The sequence below is a fragment of the Mytilus californianus genome, unplaced genomic scaffold (genome assembly GCF_021869535.1).
Source record: "Mytilus californianus isolate M0D057914Y unplaced genomic scaffold, xbMytCali1.0.p SCAF_3, whole genome shotgun sequence".
NCBI lineage: Eukaryota > Metazoa > Mollusca > Bivalvia > Mytilida > Mytilidae > Mytilus > Mytilus californianus.
Window position 1 is genome coordinate 23443481 of NW_026262679.1, and position 12373 is coordinate 23455853.

General features: G+C 34.2%; 2 protein-coding genes across 2 annotated transcripts in view; both read left to right on the top strand.

Moving 5' to 3' along the window:
- Positions 1–63: 63 nt before the first annotated feature.
- LOC127733423 (uncharacterized) lies at positions 64–4101 on the top strand (the record flags this gene model as incomplete). The annotated part of the gene is made up of 1 exon (XM_052242787.1): positions 64–4101. A coding segment is annotated over one exon (819 nt), but the record flags the coding sequence as incomplete, so codon positions are not given.
- A 2631-nt stretch (positions 4102–6732) lies between these two features.
- LOC127734168 (uncharacterized) overlaps positions 6733–12373 on the top strand; it is a 43429-nt gene continuing 37788 nt past the window's right edge. Inside the window, exon 1 of the mRNA XM_052243900.1 lies at positions 6733–7233. Within this exon, the coding sequence (XP_052099860.1) occupies positions 6843–7233 (391 nt within the window). The 5' untranslated portion in view covers positions 6733–6842. The remainder of the gene's footprint in view (positions 7234–12373) is intronic.

A 12373-nucleotide genomic window follows, 5' to 3' on the forward strand; every position in this document is an offset into this window, starting at 1 on the left:
CCTGAAAAAGCGAAGGATGTTGCGTGTAAGTGTGGAGCACATATTTGCTTCCAATGCTTATAACCACCACACTGGCCTGTACCATGTGATAATGCACCGGCCTACTGGAAAAAATTAAAATTGCTTGGTGACGACATTACCATATCACCATCATTTGTAAAAGTCCGTGGGAAATCATGTCCGAAGTGTAAAAGGTTCGTTGAGAAACTGGGTGGCTGTTTTTTAATGAGTTGTGCATGCGGAGCCAGTTTCTGCTGGGGATGTTTGGGCACGTATCCAAACAACCACATATGGAGTGAAAAATGCGATCAGTATAGTAATGGAGACATGAAAGGAACAACTACCCTAAGGGTTACCGAAATGGATGGTCAGTCTTCTAATGTATCAAATAAAAATAGGAGTGAAGATTACAAACAAGCCGTTAACCATCGAAAAGGTCGTCATCCAATAAAAATAAGCAAACTGAGAACAGGCTCTCGTCAGATTCAATTTAAATGTAAAAACATAGCCAAAAGGAAAGGACCACTATATTTTCAAATGTTCGATGGCACAGAAGATAATGTTTCTATTTGTTCAGATGTGGAAGAAAAGATTAAAGAATTACTGAACAATATGGTATCAGTTTACATTGAGCTTCATCACATGGCAGAATATTGCTACGTTTTTATTGATAAACTTATAAAATCCGGTATTAAATGTTCACAGCTTCGAGGAAATGCTGATATCCTTGGTCATTTAGCCAATAGGATATTTAGTATTTTAACAGGATCCGGTGACGTGAAGGACTGCCGATCATTTCTCTCTTCTTTATTGCAGATTCAACAAAAAACCGTAGATATCACGAAAAACATTGTTTCGTTCACTAAAAAGTTTACAGCATAAGCATGCATCTGCTACAAAAAGTAATGATAAATTATGTTTTTATTTAATTTTACTGAACAAACTTAGATTACCACTTGAAATGAGGGCAAGGTCGTTTGACAATATTAGAGATATCAGACGAATATATACCATCCTGTTTTGAATTATTCATAAATTTATATTGATAAGAATTTCTCCAGATTGATATATTCATGATTTTGCTGTATATGAAATATCCTCCGGAGTATAGCTGCCGATACTAGCTAGAGAATAAAACATCATAATTTCAATTCGGTTATAGCGAGCATTCTTTAATTTGTTACATTTTGACATTGCTCTCCTTTTATTTGGATGTTGTTGTCTCTCGTGCAGGTGTTAATGAGAGTTCAGTGATTTTCTATAATGATTGTTATGTTACGTTTTCTATGTTTCTTTAAATGTTCTACAAATCGATCTTAAAAATGAGTGAATGAAAAATATCGAAAATAGGTGGACCTTATAAAAATTAAATTTCCTTGGTAATGATTTATGATACGCATAGCTTGAACGTGAATTTTTGCTGATTCTAGACAACAAAAACTTGTTGCGTTGCAATTATTTTTATACGCCCGTTTACGGGACGTATTATGGTATACCGTTGTCCGTCTGTCCGTCCTTCCGTCGTCAACATGTCGGACATCAACTCAAAAACGCTTTATCCAATTTGAATGAAACTTTGGTGAATTGTTTATATCTATTGACGTGAGCTCCCTTTCGTTTTTTATAAATTTTATATTTTACGTTTCCGAGTTTTTAGGTTTTATTCATTACGAAAGGGGGATTTTCCAGTTTTCGGACAATAATTTTCCTGAAACTTTGGTGAATTGTTTATATCTATTGACATAAGCTCCTTTTCAATTTTTATAAATTTCAGATTTTACATTTACTAGTTATGGGGTTTTATTCATTAAAAAAAGGGGGATTTTCCAGTTTTCGGTCAACAACTCAAAAATGCTTTCAGCAGTTTTCATGAAACGTTGGTAAATTGTTTATATATATTGTTGTAAGCTCCCATTTGATTTTTATGAATTTTAGATTTTACGTTTCCGAGTTATGGGATTTTATTCATAAAAAAGGGGTGATTTGCAATTTTTCGGACGATATGCTTAAAGTGCTTTGAGCAGTTTTCATTAAACTTTGGTGACTGATTTATGTCTATTAAGATAACCTCCCATTAGTTTTTTTTTATAAATTTCTGGTATAACATTGAGAAGTTATTGAACGTTATTCTTTGAAAACACGACTATAACATTGAGAAGTTATTGAACTTTATTCTTTGAAAACACGACGGGCGTATCATGCGCTCATGGCGCACCTGTTTATTTTTTATCACAAACTCTTGCTTGCGAACGATTATGATTTTTATACGACCGCAAAAAAATTTTGCGGTCGTATATTGGTATGACGTTGGCGTCGTCGCATCGTCGTCATCATCGTCGTCGTCGTCCGAAGACACATTGGTTTTCGCACTCTAACTTTAGTTTAAGTGAATGGATCTCTATGAAATTTTACCATAAGGTTCAATACCACAAAAGGAAGGTTGGGATTGATTTTGGGGGTTATGGTACCAACAGTTAAGGAATAAGGGGCCAAAAATAAGCATTTTTTTAACTTCCAGACATAACTTGTGTGTTAGTGTATGAATCTCTCTGACATTGTACCACAAGGTTCCATATCACAAAGGGAATGCTGGGATTGATTTTGGGGGTAATTGCCTCAAAATTTAAGGAATGAGGGGCCAAAAAAGGGGCAAAAAACAAGCATTTTTCTAGTTTCATGACAATAAATTGTGTGTAAGTGTATGGATCTTTCTGAAATGGTACTACAAGGTTCCATATCACAAAGGGAAAGCTGGAATTGAGTTTGGGGGGTAATTGCCCAAAACGTTTAGGAATAAGGGGCCAAAAAGGGGCAAAAATAAGCATTTTTCTAGTTTCCAGACAATAACTTGTGTTCAAGTGTATGGATCTCTCTGAAATTATACTGCAAGGTACCATAATACAAAGGGAATGCTGGGATTGATTTTGGGGGTAACTGCTTCAAAATTTTAGGAATTAGGGGCCTAAAAGTGGCAAAAAACAAGCATTTTTCTAGTTTCAGGACAATAACTCGTGTGTAAGTGTATGGATCTTTATGAAATTGTACTACAAGGTTTCATATCACAAAGGGAAAGCTGGGTTTGAGTTTGGGGGTAATTGCCCTAAACGTTTAGGAATTTGGGGCCAAAAAGGGGCCAAAAAAGCAAGCATTTTTCTAGTTTCCAGACAATAACTTGTGTTCAAGTGTATGGATCTCTCTGAAATTGTACTGCAAGGTACCATACCACAAAGGGAAGGCTGGGATTGAGTTTGGGGGTGATGAATCATAAGGGGGTTGAAAAAATTTGGGGGGAGGGATTCTTTTTTCTTTTTTTTTTCTTTAAAATTTTCCATTTTAAATTGGTTATTTCTGATTTATATTTAAAAGCAAATAATAATGATATGGTTTGAATAGGTAAATTAAAAATTTATAAGTTCTTAGACCACATTCATTCTGTGTCAGAAACCTATGCTGTGTCAAATATTTAATCACAATCCAAATTCAGTGTGTATCAAGCTTGAATGTTGTGTCCATACTTGCCCCAACTGTTCAGGGTTCGCCCTCTGCGGTCGTATCAAGCTGCGCCCGGCGAAGCATTTTATTAAGGTTGTATAGGAATTTAAACGAAAAAATGATAGGCGTTGCATGCATATATTTTTATATCGGGTTATGCTTAAAATATATACTAGTATTAGAAAGTCTTAGCTACCGAGCTTGTTTTAATCCACATTTCCTTCATAAAATATTTTGTAGGATTATACATGGAATAAGCACACATAGCTTTATGGAAATGTAAACAAAGTTATACCCACAAGTAACAATAAATCGGCCAGACAAGATATTTTCAAAATCATTGTTCTTATAAGAAGCACATTCTCTAAGATTTGCAGATTTTTTTTAAGACACCAATGACATAACTACGAAACTAACTTGATTTCCAAGTGAACTACATGTAAAGAAAATATGCTCTTTTTCATTCATGTGCCAGATCCGCGTAGCCTAAATCGGCCAATCGTAAATTTGATGCACTGGAAGGTCAAGAGAAAGAATTGTTTCTATCACGTTTTAGGTAGAAATTGTGTCTATGCTGTTGTTCAAATAAAAATGATAAATCATGTACAATATATCTTTACAACTCCAACCAATACAACATGTGAAATCCGAAACTGCAAAAGACAGACTTGGCGGAGTGTACACATATAGAATAAGGAGATGAGATATGATTGCCCTTGAGATAACTATCAAACAATGTCCAAATGAAGCGGATTTAAGCAACTATATACAGGTGATTGTACGGCCTTCAATAATGAGCAAAACCCATACCGTATAGTCAGCTATTTAAAAGATCCCGGCATGACTAAAATAATAAAAAAATTCAAACGAAGTTTATGCTATTAAATTCTTTCTATTTCAAATTACTTTTTCTCCCTTTTACCAAGTATAATTTATAAAAACCAGTATAAATAGCCATACAAACTGCAATTAGTATGGAGTAGCTTTTCTTCAAATTTAAAAGTTATTCATGCCTGTGGACATGTCAAAAACACAAAGGCCTAATTTATATACTGTCGGGGTCATAAATAATATTATATGTTAATATTATATGTTATGATTTGAATTGTGAAAAAAAATATGGTTGGTGTGACAACTTCATTCCGGGTGTATATAAAAAGGATTACCTAAACATATTTTATACGCCCGTTTACGGGACGTATTATGGTATACCGTTGACCGTCTGTCCGTCCGTCCGTCGTCAACATGTCGGACATTAATTCAAAAACGCTTTAACCAATATGCATGAAACTTTGGTGAATTGTTTATATATATTGACGTGAGCTCCCTTTCGTTTTTTATAAATTTCAGATTTACCATTTCCGAGTTTTGAGGTTTTATTCATTAAAAAAGGGGGATTTTCCAGTTTTCGGACAATAACTCAAAAACAATTTCACAAATTTGCATGAAACTTTTGTGAATTGTTCATATCTATTGACGTGAGCTCCCTTTCGTTTTTTAAAAATTTTCGGATTTACCGTTTCCGAGTTTGAGGGTTTTATTCATTAAAAAAGGGTGATTTTTCAGTTTTCAGACAATACTCAAAAACAATTTCACCAATTTGCAAGAAACCATGGTAAATTGATTTTTTCTATCGACATGAGCTCCCTTTTGATTTTTATAAATTTCAGACTATACGTTTCCGATTTATCGGGTTTTATTCATTACAAAAAGGGGGATTTTCCAGTTTTCGGACAATAACTCAAAAATGCTTTCAGCATTATTATGAAACTTTGGTAAATTGTTTATATCTATTTTTGTAAGCTCCCTTTTGATTTTTATAAATTTTCGATTTTACGTTTCCGAGTTATAAGATTTTATTTGTTAATAGTCTGACAACATGTTTACTCAGTATTGCGCAACAGCACAGTGTATTGCACAACAGCAAGAAATCTTTCATGTAACCAATTTCAAGTTCTTTGACTACATTTATTCAGAAACCTATAATATATCAAGTATTTAATTACAATCCAAATTCAGACCTGTATCAAGCTTGAATATTGTGTCCATTTTTGCGCCAACTGTTCAGGGTTGGACCTCTGCGGGCGTATCCAGCTGCGCTCAGCGAAGCAGTTTATTCTATAGGTTATTGATGCATGTGTAAACCGCTAGACTCACAAACTTCACAAACTTTCGGACTTTTATTCAATTTGTGAGTTGCTTGTAACCTGCCGAGTTTTCACCTCTAGAAAAATGCGTTTATCATATATAGTAAACCGAAATACCTTGCCTGAAACCCTGTCATACTAATTTCCCGGAGTTGCTAACGAAATTTCTTTTTCATTTATAAAATTTGCTTGGAAACACTGAATTTTCTTTCGCTGTTTTAAAGTGATGTTCACCTTCAATATTGTAACGATCAGGACGAGGGGTACCAATCCGCTATTGCGTGATGCTAAATCACTTGATAAAACTTATCTACATATTTATAGGAGTAACACGACGGGTGTCACATGTGCAGCAGGATCTTTTTTCAACCTTTCCGGAGCACCTGAGATCACTCTCGGTTTTTGGTTGGGTTGTTGTTGCTCAGTCTTTAGTTTTCTCTGTTATGTGTACTGTTGTTTGTCTTTTTGCCGTTTTTCGTTTTTCGTTTTTTGCCATGACATTGTCAGATTGTTTTGACTTATGAGTTTGTCTATCCCTTCTTTCGCCTCTTTTCTTTCGTCTGATTATTTTTTTTTATCAGTTGACGCAAACACGGTGTGGAGGACTTATCCATGAGTGAAAATAACAAAATTTTCTTGAAAAATACTCACAGTGGGTCTCATTGGGGTCTAAGTGTGACGCGGGATTGCCGATTTTTTGTAAGCGTGACACGTGAAAGTCAAATTATTGTGCCGTGAAAACGGGAAATGAAGTGTAGCGGGACACGGGAAATTACAAAAAAATGAGAATTGCTTACGTACATAGTGTAAGCGGGATGCGGGAATCTGACAAAACAGTAAGCGGGATCCGGGATCAGAACCCCCCAATGAGACCCCCCTCACAAATTCCAATGCGAAACTCACCACTCCTAAACCAAATCACGTTTACCAATGAAGTACTAACTGCAATAACTTCATATCGTTGTCAAAACCATCAATGAAATATTCGGGAAAACGTTAACTTGGCGATAATGAACGTCACATTGTCTGATGACGTCGACAAAACACAATATTATGACGTCGAATTAACGACAATCGCATGAAATGTGCCGTCCAGTAACACATAAACCACGCACTTGTGAAAATCGATGGATTGCTATTTGACAGACTGACAATACTATAAGCTGTAGAAGGTAAATCAAGTACAGTAATCTGAGATTCATAATGTCAACAGACATTTTAGGCACTTGTTCTCAAGTTCTCAAAATTCTTTCAGAACATGTTTCATCTGATAATGAAATCAGCAAAACTTTATCACCGGGAAATGAAAACGGACATTGCACAAATCATAAAAATGCGGCTGATTTAACACAAAAAGTTGGACAGGGAATTGAAAAAGCGCAAACAGTTGTACGTCATTCACCCGAGCCTGTAGACAAAATGCCGATACTTGCAAATGCGCTAAATGTTGCAACAACATTTCAAACCACTAATCCTCAGGAATGCCAGAAAACAGAGATTTTCTTTATGTCAGCAGATGGATCTATAAAAAGAAGATTTCTACCAGAAGATCTACCAGCAAAAAGAAAGCATCCTGCACCAACTCTCATGCCAGGTATGTTATTGGGTTTACATATATTGGTAATTTTTATTATGAATTGCCTCTCCGATACATGATCATACATTTGCCTACATATAATATAAGTTGAGACATGAATCAAAATAAAATTGCAGCAGTCCTTTTGCGGCAATTGCAATATTAAGGGATATATTATTTGCGTCAAACTTTATTTTCCAAAAAATTGCGCCAGAAAATGTTTGATTGGTTGATTGTTGGATATACGCCACTTTCAACACTCATGGCTCAACAGTTTTTGTTGTCGAAGTACCAGGAGAGAACCACCCGTCTTCGGGAGGAAGACTGACAATCCTTTTCAATTAAGATAGGCACCTGCAACGGGTGGGACTCGAACTTACAACCTCAATGTTTACAGTTTAATGATTACTGTATAGATAAACTTCTTAGACCACTTGGCCACCGAGGCCCCGCGCCAGAATACGGAATTCAGTTGCGTCAATTCATTTCACCTGTATGAATATTTATCAAATCATCTTTGTTTATCTGTTAATATGTAACAGTTACATATTTCAGTTCTTAGTAAATTATTACAAACCTTAATACAACCATTTATGAAATGAATGGGACTATTGTTGCATGAAGAATTAGAATATATAAAGCAGAAAAACAATACAATTTAACGTTGCTAGTGTAAAATATGATTTTATCTAAGAATTTCGCGCAATATTATATATTTTTAGCGCAAATGAAACTAAGCAGCTTGAAAACAAATGGACGGCGTGCAAACGTTTTATTGTCTCAAATGAGTTGTGGTGCAAACGGATTTCTCACAAGCTTATATGGGCCATTTAAAAAAATGTCGAATTTTCATGTAGACCTATGCTAAAAATTGTATTTTTAATCGAAAATGCAGTTCTAGGTGTTTTAATGAAAGTTTGTAAGATTCCCGAGTCTTTGCACCAATAATAAACATGATTTAGATCTATTGTGATGAGATTAAAATATATTATAGTCAGACTTTTGCATAATTTATGTTCGTACAGAGTCAGTGTAATAAATATCAAATAATTTATTCCCTGTTTTCTGATTGCCTTGAAATCGGCAAAATGAACTATTTTAGAATGTTTATGATAACTCTAACGAAAAATAACAGTTTCTTTATTATTTTATGTAAAATTTTTCCTACACACTAAAAGTTATTCGGCATAAATGCATGAAATGCATGTCTATCCTGTTAGAATACTGTATCAACCGTAAAATTGTTTTTCCCATGCAATATGAAACTATTCAGTGATGATTTCAAAAACACAAAGCATCCTGAAAATTCACGGAACACGGTACGTTTCTTGCATAACAGTGATGAGAAAATAAATTTCAAGAAATTTATAACAAAAAAAATTCGTACCCTTTTATCCTGTCTATGCTGACAGCTGTTACCAACAAATTTATTAATGACAACACTATTACATGCACTTGTAAACAAAGTAAAATTACGTGTTGGAAACCAATATCACAGAAGAAAAACATTATCACTGAATAAAAGGGAGTAGTTATTTCACAGCAGCATTCAATAAATATAGAAATTTGTCTATCCTGTTATAATGGTTGCAGTAATAGGATAGACAATATTTGACTGTTCAAAGCGTCTTCAACAAGTATATATATATATATATTTACACATAATTAAATGTTTGGATATTTGAACTTATACAACAGATACAGTTAAGTCTGTCTCATATCTCGACTTATATCTAGAAATTGACAAGGAGGGTCGATTGAGAACAAAAACTTTATGACAAAAGAGATGATTTCAGCTTTCCAATTGTGGACTCCCCATTTCTATGTAGCAACATTGCAGCAGCGCCGACATATGGAGTCTAATATATCTCCTAGTTTCAGGGCTTGCATTGCCTATCATGATTTCCTTAATAGAGGGCTGCTTTCCACAAGGAAGCTATTAAACCAAGAGTTCCAAGTGGTGAAGTTGAAATCATCCCTTCGAAACTTTTACGGACGCCATAACAAGTTGGTTGATCGTTATGGAATATCTGTCTCACAGAAGACGACGGATATGTTCCAATTATTGTAACCACAATCCCGTCCTCTTTTCCTCGAATGTGACCTAATTACATGACGAGCAACACGATGAGTGCTACATGTGGATCAGGATCTGCTTACCATTTCAGAGCCACTGAGATCACCCCCGGTTTTTGGTGGGGTTCGTGTTGCTCAGTCTTTAGTTTTCTATGTTGTGTTTTGTATACTGTTGTTTGTCTTTTTGGTCTTTTTGGTTTTTATACACGCCCGTCTTTAAAACTTGACATATTATGGTATACCGTTGTCCGTCCGTCGTCAACACTTCGAACAAAACTCAAAAATGCTTCCACCAATTTTCATGAAAATTTGGTGAATTGTTTATATCTATTGACATAAGCTCCCTTTCGATTTTTATAAATCTTAGATTTTGCGTTTCCGAGTTATGGGATTTTATTCATAAAAAATAGGGGATTTTTCAGTTTTCTGACTATAAATCAAAAATGCTTTTAGCAATTTTCATGAAACTTTGGTGAATTGTTTACATATATTGATATAAGTTCTCTTTCGATTTTAAAATTTTTTCTGATTTTAAGTTTTTGAATATTTGGACTTTATTCAGAAAAAAGGGGTGATTTTCCAGTTTTGGGACAATAACTAAAAAACGCTTTGAGCAGTTTTCATGAAACTTTGGTGACTTGTTTATATCTACTGAAATAAACTCCCTCTTGTTGTCGAGCCTGCGATGTAAGGTGTACATGTATTTCTCGTTTGGTTTATCTGACCTTGACCTTATTTTCTTGGATCATGTTAAGTTTATGTGTTACTTGTAGTAAAGCTTTGTATTTAGGACTATCAACATAAAATCAATGGTTAGTAAAGAAGGCGAGACATTTCAGCGTGTGCACTCTTGTTTTTTTATATATGAATTTCTGATATGACATTACGGAGTTATGGAACTTTATTCGTTGAAAAATCGTCGAAAACTGTCCTTTCACACTTTGGACGGTTATAGAATTTGTATCGTTCAAAAATTAAAAAAAAAAGAGAGACGGTCTTATCATGCGCTCCTGGTACATCTCATTATTTGCCATAGTGTTGTCAATATAAAAATAAAGTGGATGTAAGCAATTATAGGCATCCGTACGGCTTTAAACAATGAGAAAAAAAACCCATACCGTATAGTCGGCTATAAAAGGCCCCGACATGAAACCATAGAAGGGGGCAAATAAGATAATCTAAACTTGAATTTAAAGAAATAGAAAAAAATGTAATGATAAAAAAACTAATAGTAGCTCTCACAAGCAAAAAACCCATAACTGTAAAACATAAGGGCATACACTACAAGCACGGGGACACATTCTACAGCATCCAAACAGCACGAGCAACAAACCCTGCAATCCGGGCCTGCAATCAATATGAAAATAAGGACAGTTTATTTTAGACTTATGAGTTTGAATGTCCCTTTGGTATCTTTCGCCTCTCTTTTGAAAACCAAATTTTGGAGGTATTTTTTGGTACAACATCGTCAATTGACGAACTTGCTATCAATACACTGAAAGAAAATATTTTGAAGTTTTATTCCTTGAAAACCACCGTATTGTTCATGAAAAACAAGGTTGAAAATTTATCTAGACCTTTTCTAAATAGCCGAAAATTCCTTTAAACATGGTGACAGGAGAGACAAAATATTGCACCACCTATAATAAAATGTTTCAATAGATTCTTGTATGGCATTATTAAGATGTTCAAAAATTATTGTTTGTTTTAATTTGCTTATAAAGAGGATGGTTTAAACTAGTAACTTTTATTAAATTTTGAAATTTCAAAATTCAACATTTTGAAAATGACCCATATACTAGTTTATATTAACAACAGAACTCAACAGTGGTAAAAAGTCATACGTGTCATTTAAACACTGCATAAGAATTAAGCCACAATATAGCGAATATAGAAAGGACACCATCTTTCTAAATCTATTGCATTATAGAATAAAAAAGGAGGGAATATGCTATTGTTTATTTTCTAAACATTCAAAAGAAAGGCAGAAAAAAGAAAATGAGCCAGAGGCAAGCTGATAAATTTGGCACTTTAAAGTTAAATATATCTTTAAGATTAATTGATAATCTTGTTCACTAGTGCCATACAATGTTACAAAGTATACTAGTACTATTTACGACGAATTCCCTTTCAGCAATAGTGTATATTGATTTTTAATAAATGTCTTTGGACATGGAAATTTCTACTATGTAAGAAATAATTTTCAAGTCTCGGAATATGCACCCTTTGTGCAAGCTAGGCTACCTTCTAACGAAGCATCGCGTGCAAGATATACAAACGAGTATTATAGGCTGGCATGTGATGTAACTAACCATTTCGAAGTTTCAAATCTACACACCTTTCAAAACGGAGCATTACCATTGAAGTATGAAGGCTTGCAATAGGCTGGTTCTAATGTATGAATAGAGTTACAATATTCAATGTCTTGAATATGATAGTAAAATATTATGTGTAAAATCAATAAATAGTAATATTTTTATCGATATTAAGGGAAATCAACCAAAACAGAAATAAAACCTCATTTCATTAATATTCATTAAAGATCGAAACTGTATAGTTGAAGTTACATCTTCGTCCTCTGGTCTCTGATGGATTGTTGTCTCATTTCAATCTTACCATATCTCCTTGTTTTTATATGTATCAATTGTACCGACAAATTTAATACTCCCTTTTTAGACAAAATTTAAAAACATTAACGGTTTTCCAATAGTTAAAAAATGAGCGTCCGACGATAGTCTAACTAAACTACACTGTAAATCTAAGTGTTAATAAATAGAACACTGCTTGAACGCTTTTTTGTAACACTTTTTGAACGTGTAATGGTGTTCCAAATGTTTACACTAGTGTTCATCAATTAAATGTGTGGTGTTCAGTTTTTAATGCCTTTGTGTTTCATTTTTGAACACTTGATGTTAGAGTTCTTAACACTTAGTGTTCAACGATTTTACGTGTCCGAATGTTCAAAATCTTAATACGTCGACGCGTTCAACAGCCATGTAACACTTTTTGAGCACATAGAACATGTTTAAAGCCAAAGTGTTAAGATTCAGAACACCAGACGTTAACTTTCAGAACAGTTGAC